The sequence below is a fragment of the Glycine soja genome, chromosome 6 (genome assembly GCF_004193775.1).
Source record: "Glycine soja cultivar W05 chromosome 6, ASM419377v2, whole genome shotgun sequence".
NCBI classification, from domain to species: Eukaryota; Viridiplantae; Streptophyta; class Magnoliopsida; order Fabales; family Fabaceae; genus Glycine; species Glycine soja.
In genome coordinates this window covers 41,985,007-42,001,445 of record NC_041007.1, presented here as the reverse complement: position 1 = coordinate 42,001,445, position 16,439 = coordinate 41,985,007, and the positions used below count along the sequence as shown (strand labels likewise).

At 33.5% G+C, this 16,439-nt stretch overlaps 1 protein-coding gene and 1 pseudogene across 1 annotated transcript; one reads left to right on the top strand and one right to left on the bottom strand.

The window, feature by feature from the left end:
• Window positions 1-1,109: 1,109 nt before the first annotated feature.
• On the top strand, window positions 1,110-7,878 carry LOC114417001 (G-type lectin S-receptor-like serine/threonine-protein kinase At4g27290). Its single transcript, XM_028382057.1, has 7 exons — window positions 1,110-2,510; window positions 2,650-2,757; window positions 6,351-6,496; window positions 6,597-6,807; window positions 6,932-7,169; window positions 7,270-7,420; window positions 7,505-7,878. The coding sequence occupies exons 1-7, from the start codon at window positions 1,244-1,246 to the stop codon at window positions 7,796-7,798; spliced, it is 2,415 nt and encodes an 804-aa protein (XP_028237858.1). The 5' UTR covers window positions 1,110-1,243; the 3' UTR covers window positions 7,799-7,878.
• Window positions 7,879-10,897: 3,019 nt separating this feature from the next.
• LOC114416287 lies at window positions 10,898-13,424 on the bottom strand (annotated as a pseudogene).
• Window positions 13,425-16,439: the final 3,015 nt, after the last annotated feature.

Sequence of the window (16,439 nt, the reverse complement as noted above, 5' to 3'; positions counted from 1 at the left end):
TTGAAGATAACATTAGCCCAATTAAAAATATAACTAATCACCTTCCACAATTTTGATTTAATTATATTTAATATATGTTGCTAAATATTCTAAAAGATGATAATTTATATATATATATATATATATATATATATTAAAAATTATAAATATAAAATATATAATTTAAATGAATCCATACATCACATCAATTAAAAATATATAAGTTGAAATGTAAGTATGGTACTTGGAGAGACAATCAAATGATAAATAAGTGATAAAAAAGATTAGTTTAATTGATTAATCATAGTTCATGAATGTTGAAAATCTTTAATATATTATGTTGAATTTTTACAAATAAATAATAATAAATAAATGTGTAACAGTACTTGCCTGTCAGGAATAAATGTAGGCATAATCGGCATGACAATGTCACCGTCTCCAGATTTTTTTTTAACCAAGGAAGATTCTCATGCATCTATCCTTATCTCTTACTACTAACTTGATCCTAGTGCCTTCACACCTAAATTTTATTGATTTTTAATATATATCCACTACCTATGACCACCCAAACTTTGTTAAATAGTACTACCTCGGGGAACCCAAACTTCAAATGTTTCTAACATTGTCTTTCTTTCTCAAGAGTCCACTCCGTAGGCTACACGGACATGCCACCAGAAAGTCAGAAGAAGCTGTTGAGAAGTTTACATGATTTTGCACTTGCAAGATATATTAAAATTTATGATAAAATATATTTATAAATTTTAATAAATATTTTAATTTTATATTTATTTTTTAATATTTATTTTTTCGTTTTTGTTCCTTAACAAAACCAAAATTTTCGTTTTTTGTCTGGTATTTTTTTAAATCCTTGGTAAATTAGAAATTGTGTTTTGATAATTTTTTTTATTTATTATTAGTATTTCTCAAAGGAACTAATAATTAATGAAAAAACAAACACAAAATTATTAATTTATTAGAAATTAAAAATAATATAAAAAACCAAAAATAAAATTATTTTTTTATCAAATATTAAATATAAATAATTTTTTATTAGAAAACAAATAACAAATAAGAATATTTATTGAGCATTGAAAAGATATTTTAGCCTAAAATTTACTATTCCAATCAAACATTACTCTCCGAGAAGTCTTAGAGCTTATACGTTTTGCATTTGTAAGAGAAGTTAAGGTTTACCACTCCAATCATACATTACTCTCTGCCTTCTTCATCCAGTAGTTGTGACTATTCTCAAGCTTTGTACTCAATGAAGTTTATTCTTACTGTGACGAGTTTCATACTTTATATACTGTTTGTCTCTTCCCTTGTAGTTTCCATAGCAGCAGACACATCATCCATTTCACAATCCCAATCCCTCAGTTTTGGAAGAACCATAGTTTCTCCAAATGGAGTCTTTGAACTTGGATTCTTCAATCTTGGAAATCCAAACAAAAGTTACCTCGGGATTTGGTTCAAGAATATTCCGTCTCAAAACATTGTTTGGGTTGCAAACGGTGGCAACCCAATCAATGATTCCTTTGCCCTCTTGAGCCTAAACAGTTCTGGCCATTTGGTCCTTACACACAACAACACTGTTGTTTGGTCCACAAGTTCTCTAATAGAAACACAGAATCCAGTGGCAAAGCTCTTGGATTCTGGGAATCTTGTGATAAGGGATGAAAATGAAGTGAATCAAGAGGCATATCTGTGGCAAAGTTTTGATTATCCTTCTAATACAGGGTTATCAGGAATGAAGATTGGATGGTACCTCAAAAGAAATCTCAGTATTCACCTTACAGCTTGGAAGAGTGATGATGATCCAACCCCAGGAGACTTCACTTGGGGTATTATTCTGCACCCTTATCCTGAAATCTATTTGATGAAGGGAACCAAAAAGTACTACAGAGTCGGACCATGGAATGGCAGTCCAGGACTTATCAATTCCATTTACTATCACGAGTTTGTCTCTGACGAGGAAGAACTTTCTTTCACGTGGAACCTGAAGAATGCAAGCTTTTTATCAAAAGTGGTAGTTAACCAAACCACACAAGAACGTCCTCGTTATGTATGGTCAGAGACTGAGTCATGGATGCTTTATTCAACAAGGCCTGAAGACTATTGTGACCATTATGGGGTTTGTGGAGCCAATGCATATTGCAGCAGTACTGCATCACCAATCTGTGAGTGTTTAAAAGGGTACACGCCTAAGTCTCCTGAAAAATGGAAATCAATGGACAGGACCCAAGGATGTGTCCTCAAACATCCATTGAGTTGCAAGTATGATGGTTTTGCCCAGGTTGATGGCTTGAAAGTGCCTGATACTAAAAGAACACATGTGGATCAGACTCTTGATATAGAGAAATGCAGAAGCAAGTGCTTGAATGAGTGTTCCTGCATGGCATATACCAATTATAATATAAGTGGAGCAGGAAGTGGATGTATCATGTGGTTTGGCGATTTATTAGACATCAAATTGTATTCTGTTGCAGAAAGTGGGCGGCGTCTACATATAAGGTTGCCTCCTTCTGAATTAGGTAAATACTTAATTGACTTTTTCCAATTAATTCTTTTATTATTCTTCTCGCATAGTTCCAATCTTTGAGAATTTAATCTTGATCCTTCAATGTGGACTTTAACCATTTCTGTTTTCTTTGATAAAATTCAACCGTGAAGAATCTATCAAGAGCAAGAAGAACTCCAAAATAATTATTGGAACCTCTGTTGCTGCAGCTTTAGGAGTAGTACTTGCTATTTGTTTCATTCACAGAAGAAACATTGCCGGTAAAATTATTCTTTTCTTCTCTAACATTTCACTAAACATATGGCAGTATAGCATTGCTCTGTTATGTACTTGCTCTCTGTATTTTTTAAATAAAAATTCTGTTATTTGTTAATTCCTTTAACAAGTGCTGTTATTGATTTTTTAGAGCATCCATTGAAATCTTGGTTATGTGGCCGTATAGCATGGTTCTGTTCTGTGTCCCTTTAACAGAAATTCATATTTATACTGTTTAATAACGTGTAGGCATAAAAAGAAATTTACATTAAACTTATGTTTTCTTTTCCCAGGGAAGTCAATAAAATTAAAGTGTAAACCCACTATAGAATTGAAGTGTAAACCCACTAGGATCAAATTAGTAGTAAGAGATTAGGATAGATGCATGAGAATCATCGTTGTTACTATCGTAAAACAAAATGTCTGCGGATGGTGGCTTTTTAACAAGGCCATGAATCTCATATGGCCGGTTTAGTGACCGGAGTTTCAACTTGCCAATCAGGGCCCATAATTCACTATAAGAAGTAGTGAGAGAAAGGGGGAGTTAGTTATGCTGAGAGAAAAAGTTTTTTGTCTGTTATATAAGGAAGAGGGTAGTGTCAGGGGTATTTGAAGCTATTGAGGACAAGGTTAGGAAGAGGCACAATATAGTGGTAGATGCATATGTATTGTATTTGGGAGGAGTGAATATCATTCTAGAGGTTGAGTTGTTAGAGACCTTATGCAAGACTACAAAAATTGGAGAAAGAAGAGGACAAGTTTTCAGGATAACGGTCACAGTACTTTTACACTTAAGGGGTATTAAGTTCTAGATATCAACCAACCTGCAGCTTCGCAACGAATAATATGAGACATGGAATAGTTGGTGAGAACACCTTGTCCTTGTCAATGATAATGCAACCAGGGTTCTTCCTATGGAGAAGAACTAGAGCATATCCTTCATATGCATCACTCTTTTTTTCTATAATAGCAAGGGCCAAGGGACTACCACCTTGTAGATCCAACTATCATACCATCATCGCGCAACATAATAGTAAAACAATAAGTATTAGACCGTATTGTTGGATTAGTTGCACGGGTCACATCTTTTCTCTAAGATCAATTTAAAATCTGGTTTCCATCAAATAAGCGTGAGGGATGAGGATACTCACAAAACTGCTTTTTGCACACATGGGGGGCATTATAAGTACCTTGCCATAGAAGAAATCTGGGCCTAACTCAACCCTAAAAACTAGCTCAAAGGGTGAGGGTTGCCCTCACCTTATATACTATATCTTGACACTATCTCTAGTCAATGTGGGACTTGGGGGCTTGGGTTTTTTTTTTCCAATTCACCCCTCACGCCCAACACTCTTTGGGCTTGGTGCGTGGTCTTTTTGAATGGATCTAGGATAGGCTCTGATACCAAGAAGAAATCTGGGTCTAACTCAACCCTAAAAGCTAGCTCAAAGGGTGATGGTTGCCCTAACCTTATATACTATATCTTGACACTATCTCTAGTCAATGTGGGACTTGGGGGCTTGGGTTTTTTTTTTTCCAATTGCCATGCCATTTGTACCTCCAGCTTCCAATCCACCATGAATTCAATATTTAAGTCATTTTACAGAAGCATTGGTTAGTTTTCTTTGACAATATATAGGTCTATTGTCCAACTTGACTATGCCATGTTCATCATTGATATGAAGTTTTATGCTTTTGACACAACAACAATTTATAGCATATAAGGTACAATATTCCTTTACATATCCAACAATAGAATATGTTGGTCATATTATCTCAACACATAAGGGGTGGAAATGGTATCAAGGCCTTAATGGAAATTGATCATTCTAGAGTTCAAGCTGTCCTAGAATGGTTGATTTCTTAGGATGTTAAAGGAGTAAGAAGCTTAGTTTGCCTTAATGGATAAAGACTATGGAAAATTGGCTCGAAGCACCTGCTCCACCAAAGAATTACCACAACTGATTGACAATATTGGTTGTCCAAGCTTTTGAGGCACTAGTTTGAAGTTGTGTATAAACCTGGTCCTGAAAAACAAGATCTCAGGAGACCTTTCAAGAATGGATGATAAATGATAACTCTGAATTGGGAAACATATGTAAGAGTTTGAGTTGGAGAGAATGGTCGCTTTTCTCTGAGGGAAGGTTGTTACTCTCGAAAAATTCATCCTAGATCCCTATCTTACTACAAGAGTTTCAGTGGTCTACTCCCACAAGGAGACATTCTGAATTCACAAAAACATGCAAGAGGCTAGTTGGAAGTTTCTTTAGGAAAGGGGTGCAGAAGAGAATTATTGATTTCATTTGGGGTTCTGATGTGTCAGTGATATAAATACCAAAAATTGTCCTCTGCTTGTTTGTTACAACCAAATCCTCACTACAACAAATATAATCTTTAACAATATTTTTTTACCTAACGCTTATTAAAAATGTTACTAAAAGATTTTGGCAACATTTAAAAAATATTGTCAAATATTAATAAATGGTACTAATATCTTTTTGTGATTTTTTTTTATCAAATGTTATGTATATCCCACGTTGCTAAAGGTTCACAAGGATTTTAGTGACATGGACTACACACTATATTTGATAAAATGTCGTGAAAATATGTTAGTAACATTTATTTATATTTGATAATATTTTTTAAATGCTGCCAAATTTTGTTAACAACATGTGTTATAGTGCCTATTCTGGAACAAATATGAATTTTCATGGATTATATATATATATATATATATATATATATATATATTTGATTTTAATCATAAATTTTAACCGTTGTTATCGTAAAAAATTTAGGGATTAGACGCTTCATACATCTTTGGTTCCAAAACAAAACCTTAGGGGTTTTGGCTATCTTTGTTGGGTTTTGGTATAATACATTATACCACTCAACAACAGTATATGCAGAAAAAAGTAGACTCCCATTGAAGGCATGTAGCTTATGCAGTTGGAGATTGGGTTTACATTAGATTAAGGCCACATAGACAACATTGTTGTTCAAAAGATCAATCCAAAGTTGTCACTTTGCAATTTTTGTCATTCCAAATTATGGTGCGCATATGGGATGTGGAAAATAAGGTGGACTATCATATAGTTCTAGAATCTTCCGATATTCCATGCTTCTCAACTCAAGCATGCTCTCCAAGATAAATCTGCTGAAACAACCATGCCTCCTAAGATGGAAGTTAAAGGTACTAAACCAGTTGTTCTAGACGAAGTTTTGGCTTGTAAAGAAGGCAAACATAATGATAAGATTGTAATTGAATAGCTATTCTTTGGAAGACTCAAACAAAGGTAAATGCTACTTGGGAGAAAGCAACTATGATGTCATGTTATCACTTAACTGACAATAAGGACTTTTTGTTTTGATATATCATGGACTCCAAACAACGAAAAAATTAATAGGGACCCAAAACAAAAATCAATAATTTATCAGAGACCTTAAACATATTTAAGCCAATTTCTATGAAGTTCACTCGATTTGTTTGTTTCCTTCTCTAATTGAATATTGCAGATTTATCTATTTAAACCAATTCTGATCCCCCCTTATGTTTCATGATACTATTGAATGTTTCATTCCTTTATTCTGGTTCCAGATAAGTCAAAGACAAAAAAAAGCAATGACAGACAACTACAGGACGTGGATGTGCCATTGTTTGATCTGCTAACAATCACTGCTGCCACTGACAATTTTTTATTGAACAATAAGATTGGAGAAGGTGGCTTTGGACCTGTTTATAAGGTAATTCATGTTTTAGAACTAAATAAAAAAAGAACAACTTGAATCCAGAGATGCATCATTGTCATAGAAAGCCACTCCTTAAATGAATGCAATTATGCAGGGAAAATTAGAAGGTGGGCAAGAAATTGCTGTGAAGAGGCTTTCAAGTAGGTCTGGACAAGGAATAACCGAATTCATAACAGAAGTAAAACTGATTGCAAAGCTTCAACACAGAAATCTTGTAAAGCTCCTTGGCTGTTGCATTAAAGGACAAGAAGAATTACTAGTATATGAATACGTGGTTAATGGCAGCCTAAACTCCTTCATATTTGGTATGCAATAAATGAAGAATGCTTAAATTAGGTTCACTTGCGTTCTTTCTTTTCTTTGAGTTATACTTAGCAGCTTATTAATCTTGAATATCTAATATTGAACAATACTTTTTAACTCCTTCAGATCAAACAAAAAGTAAATTATTGGATTGGCCACGACGCTTCAACATAATACTTGGAATTGCAAGGGGACTATTGTATCTTCATCAAGATTCTCGATTAAGGATTATTCATAGAGATCTCAAAGCAAGTAATGTTCTACTAGATGAAAAGTTAAATCCAAAAATATCTGATTTTGGAATGGCAAGAGCTTTTGGAGGAGACCAAACCGAAGGAAACACAAATAGAGTAGTTGGGACTTAGTGAGTGTCTGTCTAATTATAATATACACCACATTTAGTTATTTATCTATTCATTTATATTTGTGTTAATGTGAATTGTTTGCTCTAATGTTTCTTGTAGTGGATACATGGCCCCGGAGTATGCATTTGATGGAAATTTTTCAATCAAGTCTGATGTTTTCAGCTTTGGTATATTGTTGTTGGAGATTGTATGTGGAATAAAAAATAAATCTCTTTGTCACGAAAACCAAACTCTTAACCTTGTTGGTTATGTAAGTACTCAAATAACTTTTTGTCTATCTATGAGAAAGTTTAAACATCAATATAACTAACTTTTTGCTTATTTTATGTTTCAGGCATGGGCACTTTGGAAAGAGCAAAATGCTTTACAGCTGATTGACTCAGGCATAAAGGACTCATGTGTTATCCCAGAAGTACTGCGATGCATCCATGTTAGTCTCTTGTGTGTGCAACAATACCCGGAGGATAGGCCAACCATGACTTCAGTAATTCAAATGTTAGGGAGTGAAATGGATATGGTTGAGCCAAAAGAGCCTGGTTTCTTCCCAAGAAGGATTTTGAAAGAAGGAAATCTAAAGGAAATGACTTCCAATGATGAATTAACCATTAGCTTATTTAGTGGTCGGTGAAAATGTAGAAAATATCTTTAATAGCATTATATATATATATATATGAACGAGTTTTTTCAATGGATGTTCTGTTTAACCCACTCTTTTTGGCAAGGAGGATCGGGGTTTTTAACCCACCAACCTATTTTGGCTAACCAAAAGAAGAGCTCATGATAGGTTGAGGCAAGCCAACAACTTTTTATTTTTTAAATTATATTAAAAAATTAGTGTTATGTTTTAGATTTTTTTGTATTATTTTGATATGAAAGTATTGTTTTATTTAAGATATAATATTTAAAGTTTAGAGATATAAATAAAAGTATATGTATCTCGAGCCAATAATATTGTTGTTATTGCTAGTATTGAAGACAAACAAATTAGCAGAATAAGATGAAATAATATATTAAGAAATTAGCTATGAGAGTGAAAACGATAATAATTATTAATAAATTAAATCTATTTTCTTTAGTAATATTTTTAGTTTTACAAATTTTTACTTGCTCTCGATCCTGCCAACCTGCCTATAAATGGGACCAGTAATACTGTTGGGTGTACCTACCAACACTCACTACATTTTAACTCGTTTGTGTTGAGCAGACCAGCTCACTATGACCCGTATTTTACAGGTGGAAAGTAGAGTGAAACTAAATTGGTTCAAAAACCCATTTTTTCATTCCTACATTTCACACACTATCATGCAACAAGCGAAAATGTCACTAACTCAACGACCTCTTTCTACCTTAATTTTTTTAAATCTACTTTACTTTTCTCTATCTCTGTTTACTTGTTATATTACAACATTAATTTTATCAATTACTTATTGTTTTCTCTCTCTTTTTATTTCTTTATTGGTGTCCACACCTCTTGTGTCAATAAATGTACAACTAGAAAAATTTAATTTAGTGATGACCTTTAGTGACAGAATATAATTCATCCCGAGTAGAGACCCATATTGTCACGGTCGCAAATCATGTGACGAACAATAACTTACATTGTCTAGTTACGGGTTTTGTTATGGAATAATTCCTTCTCAAAACATATTGCCACAAAATGTGTCAGAAAACAAAAAATTATACCTTAGCCTGGGAATTAGTGATAAATTATTATCCTCTTTAATTACTCTTGTCACAAAACCCATCAAAGAGTAAACATAATTACTTTTGTGACAGATATAGTGACAATAGTTATCCCTCTTTATAATATCAATCACAAATTCCATAGCCATGTGAAAAATAAATTTTGTAAAGAATGATTCCCTCTCTAAATTTTTCCATGACATAATCCAATGAAATTGCAATAAATTATTAGAGATGAATATATCACTAATAAATTTTGGGGAAAATATTCTTTCAAATATATTTCTAAAAAAAGGTAAATATTTTTAGACATTTAAACTATATAAGAATTATTACTTTCATTATTAATTAGAGTATATAAAATTAAGATATATTTATATATCGTTTAGAAAAATAATATTAATTATTAGCAATAAATTATTATAAGAAAATACACAGTATTGATTTCAAAATTGAAGATGAAAAAAGATAAAGGAAAATTAAGGACCTATATATTCGGTTTGAAGAAAAAACCTTATTAAGAATATATCTATAATGAAATAATAACGAGTAAATAAATTTATTATATATGGATTGTATTTGCCTAACTTAGTGGAGATTGCATACAAGGTCGATGAAACAAGTTATGGCGTGAAAACATTAGTTTAAAGTTATTATCAAAATAGTTACAGGAAATCTTTCGACTAAAATTAATCATTAGTAAAGCTGGTAATACTCTACATCAATATTAAGATAGTGTTAATTTTTAAGAGCATATTGAGATGTTTTAAATTTTGGGACTCAAAGTTAATTTCGGTAAAAGTAGTTTTGGGGCCTTAATTAGCTAGGTGTGGAGGGTGATGTGAGTTTAAGGTATGCCCGACTCTTAATCGTAGACGGCTTTCTTTGTCATTCACATATCTTGGTATGAAGACTTAGAAGCCAATGATCGATAAATTCAAGAGGAAGTTGTCATGTTGGAAGCACAAAGTGTTATCTTTTGCGCAGGAAATTGTGCTTGATTAACTTAATTTCGTCCTCTATGCCTTTGTTCTTCCTTTCTTTTTTCAAAACTCCTCAAATGGTGATTGATAAATTGACTTTCTTACAAAGAAACTTTTTATGGGGTAGTGGGGAGGGGAGAAAGTCTATAAAGTGGTGAGTTGAGATAAAGTGTGTAGTCCTAAAATTCAAGAAGGCTTAGGGGTCTAGAATATAGGAATGTTCAATGTGGCTTTGTTGGGTAAATAGAGATGAGAATTGTTTCATAATAAAAATTATTTGTGCGGAAAGGTGTTAGAGTCAAAATATGGGTTGTGGAGGGGATTGTTGAGTGAACATGTTTACGAGAGGTTCGTGTGTGATATGGGGAAGTGGGAGGATGGTGGTCTTGGGATCTTAGATGGCGTCGTGAGAAGTTTTTTGGGAAGAAACCATGGCAAGAGATCTTCTGCAACTAGTATCACGAGTGAAAAATCAAAGGGAATCCCTTGATGGCTGGGTCTGGAAAGAAAAATAATGATGGTTCCTACATGGTTCAAGTGGCATACAAAGAGCTTCTCTTGGAGGCTTTGGGTAGACAAGATATCCAACTTTTTAATACCTTGTGGAAGTAGGATATTCCTCCAAAAGTACGTAGCTTTTATATATATATATGTTATGGAAATTGTTCATGGAAAGATCAGTTTAGCATTAATATTTGTAAAAGGCAAATTACTAGGGATTTGTATTTCTAAAATTCTAAATTGTGAGAAATATATGTATTCTAAAAACAACATCTATTCTATGCGTCAAGTCCTTTCCTTTGATACATACTCTAATGCAACAATGAATTTTCCTGCTCTGGTTGCTCAAAATATTGTTTAATGGCTTCCAAACTAACCTTAACGGAAGAAAATGTAGGGTAGAGATGGATCAATTCGATATTTCTAGGTCGATTGCTCGGAATTTTAGGACAAAATATGATGGCGACGAGTTCCTGTTAGTTTTATACCGCAATCCATGATTAACATCAGAAGCTATTGTTTCCCCTGGTGGCAGAGTAAAATTGACAGGAGTGATGGAATTAACAGTATCTTTCAGTCAATACTTGCTGAATGTCCCTCCAGTATTCCTGATTATTGAGAAATGGAAAAAGAGAAAGAAGAATACCAGTTTGAAAACTCAATCAGCAGAAGCATTATACAACAATGCTTTTGTGGGTAGCAGGAAGAGCTAAGCCTTTTTTCAGAGCAGGCCTGCGTTTGTGTTCCTTTGTCTTCAGTTGATTACAATGAAATCATATTAATGTTTCAAAGGCATGCTGTAAAATAACTATTTGGTTTAAGAAAAAAAATAAATAAAAGAGTAATGAATACTATTAAGTATAACCGTTGAAATTGAGTCATGAATTACAATAAAAAATAGTGATGAATATTAAACTGAAGATTTAATTTGAAATTGAATAGTAAACATTAATGATTATGGAAAGAAAACAATGAGTAAAAAAAGCAGTAGAAGAATTGGCATGTAAGCAATTGTGCATATGTGACAAGATTAACAAAGTAACATGACAGCCTATGGTTGTGTGCCTCAAAATTTATAAATAGATAGATAGGTTGTGATGGTTCAATTATTATGGACACAATCACTGCCGGCGAACGTCGTTTCCACGATATCAGTACAACGTTGGTGCTTTGGTGAATGTCATTGAATCTATAGCGGTGACATTTTTGTAAATACCACAACATTAACAATGGCGTTTTTGGCCAAACCCGAGGTCGTATTTGAGCGCCTCACAAAACAACGATGTTTCAGTGAAAAAGTCTTCGTATTTGACTACAGCCAATGAATACAACGATGTTTTTTAAGAAATCACCGTCGTTGTTGCAATTTTGCAAATTAAATTTCATTTTTAGAAAAATTGTACCACCATTACCTTTTAATTTGTTGTGCCCTTCCTGTCTGTCATGCGCACACCCTAGCAACCTCCTTCGTAGCCTCGTAACCATTTGCCCTTCATCTCCTACGTTGTGCCCTCCCTCGTGGGCTTCCGCGTTTCGTCGGTGCTGGTAACTTGTCTGGGATAGGTTGTGTCCAACTTTTGTGAGGTAAGTAAACTTTGTTAATTACTTGTCAGTTTTGCTCATTTACCAGTTCCTTATACTCTGGCATTAGGCTTGGTATTTAGAGTTGAGCTCGAACTCTAGGGTCTGTTGGACTAAGTTGTGCATAAGCAACACGAAAATATAAAAACAGTACAGTTAACCCAGCTTGTCCTTAATTTATTGGGTGCTATGGTAAGTACTGTGTTCGAAAGTGAAAATAGTTTTTTAAATTGGAATTGTACACTTTGAGGTAACAACATATGTATGATAAAGCTATATAGGTGAGTCATGGTTTTGAGGGACAAAGAGAACACTTCTTGAGGCGGGAATGGTAAATAATGATGATGATGGTTTGTGGGGTTTGCTTAAAATTAATATGAATATGAGGGTATACAGAGAGAGACAATGAAAGAAATATATTTTTGGGATTGTGTTTTTTTGGATGAGTACAGAGCTGTTTAACAAATTGCACTACTCCTTTTTTGTTTTATTTTTGGTTTAAGATAGATAGACCAAAATTAAGGAAATTATTAGACAGCTTGAGTTATTAAAAATTATATATTTGACCCTTGATTTATTGCTACCTATACAGTGATTTTAATGCTTTGGCATAATTGTTCCATGCTTGTGAAAAAATGTTTCTTAATTTTCATATTGCTTTTTATAGTGTGTAACTTACATTGTTTGCATGAGTTCCATTAGGGGGCCTAACCTGAAAATTTAATTGAACACTACAGCCCAGGAACAAACAAATAAAAACACTTTACCTTTCCCTGCATTGATACACAGATGGTAGATGTTAATTGAATCCCAACTCCAATTCCAATAACATCAAAGAGAGTTGAAAATGCCTCTCCTTTAGCAAATAGGTCACTGAAATTTCCTTCTTTGGCAAATGAAGAATATATAGGCAACCTTGTTGCTCTTGCTACAACAACTGCCATCCCCTGATAACTCCATAATAACAAAAAGAGATGTTAATAGTCTAAAATAAATGTTACTTTTATTGGAAATGTACTATATATAGGATGCTAAGAAAGATGACAAACAGATGGTTGAATGAACTACGGGCACTGAATCAAAATGTGTAATTATTAAAAAAAAAATAAAAAAATATAAACCTTTGCAAAATTTCCTAAGCCTGCCATTTCAAGAAAAAAATGTGGGCATAATAGAGAAAGCACTTCCAAGCCAGTGCCTATATCATAGAGCGCATCAGCTGCAACAAATGTAAAGCTAATCACAGTTCCACAACTTGAGAACTTAGCAACTAAGACCTAAAATAACAAGAAGAGAAGGCAGTGAAGAAAAGCACCAGCCCAAATGCAAACCTAATAGTCTCCATCGTTTAGGTTAAGAATCCATTGTACCTCCCAAATTGCTACATATTAGCTTCCCTACATCGCGAGAAGCGCTAAGCGAGAGAGGAAGCACAGGCGCTAAGCGAGACGTTAAACACAAAGATGTAGGATTCGTTACGCGCGTTAAGCACGAGGTATACGCCATGAGCGCGATCCAACAGAAGCACACGCTATGCCTGCAGCACGCGCTAAGCGCACGATATGAACGCGCTAAGCGCGGGTGTCGCGCTAAGCGTGCCTACGAAGGCCCAAAGCCCATTTTTGCACCTATAAATAGAGATCCAAGCCAAGGGAGAATGTACACCTCGCCTCAGAGCACTTCCCTCAGCATTCCAAGCCTGAGCTCTCCCTTTTCTCTCTATATTCTTTATTTTCCTATCCATTCTTTCTTTCACCCTAGTTGTAAAGCCCCTCAATGGCCATGAGTGGCTAATCCCCTAGCTAGGGCCTGACAGGCCTAAAAAGCCAATGATGTATGGTGTACTTCAAGAGTTATCAATGCAAAGAGAATTTCTTCCAGGTTTTATGTTCTAATTCTTTTCTTTTCTATCTTGCATTTATGTCTTAAATTTATTTTGGGTTTTATTCGCTCGGGAGAGTGTATTTCCTAACAAGGGTTTAAGAAGCAATGCATGCATCGATTTTAGGGGTTATACGCTTGGGAAAGGGTAACACCTAATAGAACAAATAAAGAAAAAGGATCGTCGGGCTAGCATTGCTAGGCATAGAATGATGGCCCAATATGCGTTTAGCAACATCTAGAATTTAACTTAATGCATTTTAATTATTGAATCTTCACAAAGACATTTGGGAGATAGGTAGTTAAAATACGCTTGTCATCATGAGACATCAGGGACAAGTAAAATTAATAGATGTGGGTAGACAAGAGGTCCCTCATGGAACGTGTATGACATGAAGTAAAGCACGAATTGAAACAGGTAAGGGATTAAATGTTAATTGCTTTTAAAAGTCTGCATTCGAGTCCCATCATTTTGAATCTCTTCCCCCGTGATTGACCTCAATGTCTGTTTTTTTTTTAAAATTATTATGTAGGGTTATAAAGAGAAAATTGTGGACATAAGAGAGAAAATTTTACGCAAGAGATGAGTTGGGAAACTTCCTGGTGACACGACCTCTGTCCTTAAAGCTTGGTGGCTTTACTATATTTTTTTTTTCTTTCAGTAAACCCTATTCAAACATATTTGAACGAATTTAAATTGTGATTTTGGATGTTGGTGTGTTTGGGTGGCCCTGGTCAAAAGATGTTTTTATTAAGTGTTTATGTAATGCAAGGTTGGTCAGTTTGGTTTTGCACTAATGTATGATTACTTTGTGGAATATACTTAAAGTTGAAGATTTTTTAAAAATCTCATGTTTTTTTTTCCTTGTATATGTGTAATCAGAAGAGCCAGAGAGGGGTGTTGTATTGTACGTAACTGGCCATGCTAAGTTTTTTAATAAATTGTGTTAACCACTTGTTGCAGTAATCAAGAGTTAGATCATTCATTTCAATATTCTTAGATTTTGTTTGCTGTTAACCACAATAATGAACATTGAAGATAATGGTGGCTTACGTGTACTTGCCATTAATATCCTGGGAAGATTCTTGTCAAACCGTGACAACAATATCAGGTTTATTTCTGCTCATTGCTTCTCTTTCATAAGTAACTGAAAGTTTTGAATAAGACCTACTAACACCAGCACATGGAGTGTTCACATTGCAAAGTTCCTTACTTTATATGTTTTCACTTTAAAGGCATGTTCTTGCTCCAACAATTTATAAACTCGACCTTTTTCTATTGTTATAATTATAATAATATTTTCATAGATCGTTGGGCACTCGCTTGGTGGTGGTACTGTTGTGCTGTTGACATATATGCTTAGAGAAATAAAGCAGCTCAACTTGTGTCATGTTTGGCCCAGGCATGTGGTTATACTAATTAGTACTTCTTAAATTTACATCTAAACTTTTAATTTTTTCCGAAATTATTTGGTAACTGATTTAATTGGTTTTTATTATAATTGATCATCAAATGATTTTTTCTATTAAGCAGATGTAGAATTAATAGCGCGTTATGAAGATGTAATTGTAGTCTGACAAACTCAAATTTTGGGTAGCTAGGATGCATACATGGTTTTGTATATATAGACGAATGAAAAATGCATGTACAAGAGTTCAGCTACATGAAACACATTTGTTTTGAAATAATTGTGTACATAAGTTCTGCATATCTTATTTAAATTTTTTATTGGGAATGAATAAGTGATAGATATAAAAATTCACATTGCTAAGTCCTTGTTTCACAATTGTAATTTTTAGCAAATATATTGATTTATGTTTATTAATTGCTTAATTTCTGAAGATGTTTTATTTTCTGTTTTGGGTTTAGGGAATGTTTCGGTAACCCGTGGCACCCAGGTAGCTTTTATATATATATATATATATATATATATATATATATATATATATATATATATATATATATAACATTATTTGTATGTTAATTTGGAACTTGGAAGTGGGTAAACAGCATCAAGAGGAAAGAAAAGTACAGATAATTATATATATTTTTTTCATTGGTTGAAAAGAAAATAAAAATTCAAACTTTTTTTTGTTTACTTTCCTCATTTCAAATTTTAAATCTTTATTTTCTTCATTATTTTCTCTCCATCATTCTAAACACAACATATATATTTGGATAAAAAGAAAAATAGAAAATATATATGAAAAACTATGCATTTCTATTATTTAATTAATTAAATAAAAAATTGAACTTATTTTTTTGTATTTTCCTTTCCCTGAATATTTTAAAAGTCTCTACTCCCATGGAAGATATTAATAGTAGTACTCAACACTCCACAGGGATATATACTGTCCTATTAGGTATTGACTAAACATATAGTTGGGGCATGCCTGCAGCTTAATTTATATGCTCTGTCAGTGTAAAAAATTTACACTATCAATTTTGTTACCAGTTCAATTTTGAGTACTGTTACTAGTTCAATTTTGTTATCTGAGTTGGGTGCAATGTTTTGGACATCATTTCAATTGGCTCTGTACTTGTTGAAAATATTGCTATACTTGTATTATGTTTGTTAGAGCTTGTATAGTTGTTCCATTCTTCAGTGGCCTTGTATCAGGTGAATCTTAACCTTGCAT

What these genes read in the sequence shown, in the direction of transcription:
- LOC114417001 (XM_028382057.1), top strand. Translation starts at nt 1,244, where the DNA reads ATGAAGTTTATTCTTACTGTGACGAGTTTCATACTTTATATACTGTTT. An exon ending in CCTAAACTCCTTCATATTTG is followed by an intron (nt 6,808 to 6,931) that starts GTATGCAATAAA and finishes TAACTCCTTCAG; the next exon opens with ATCAAACAAAAAGTAAATTA. An exon ending in AATAGAGTAGTTGGGACTTA is followed by an intron (nt 7,170 to 7,269) that starts GTGAGTGTCTGT and finishes TGTTTCTTGTAG; the next exon opens with TGGATACATGGCCCCGGAGT.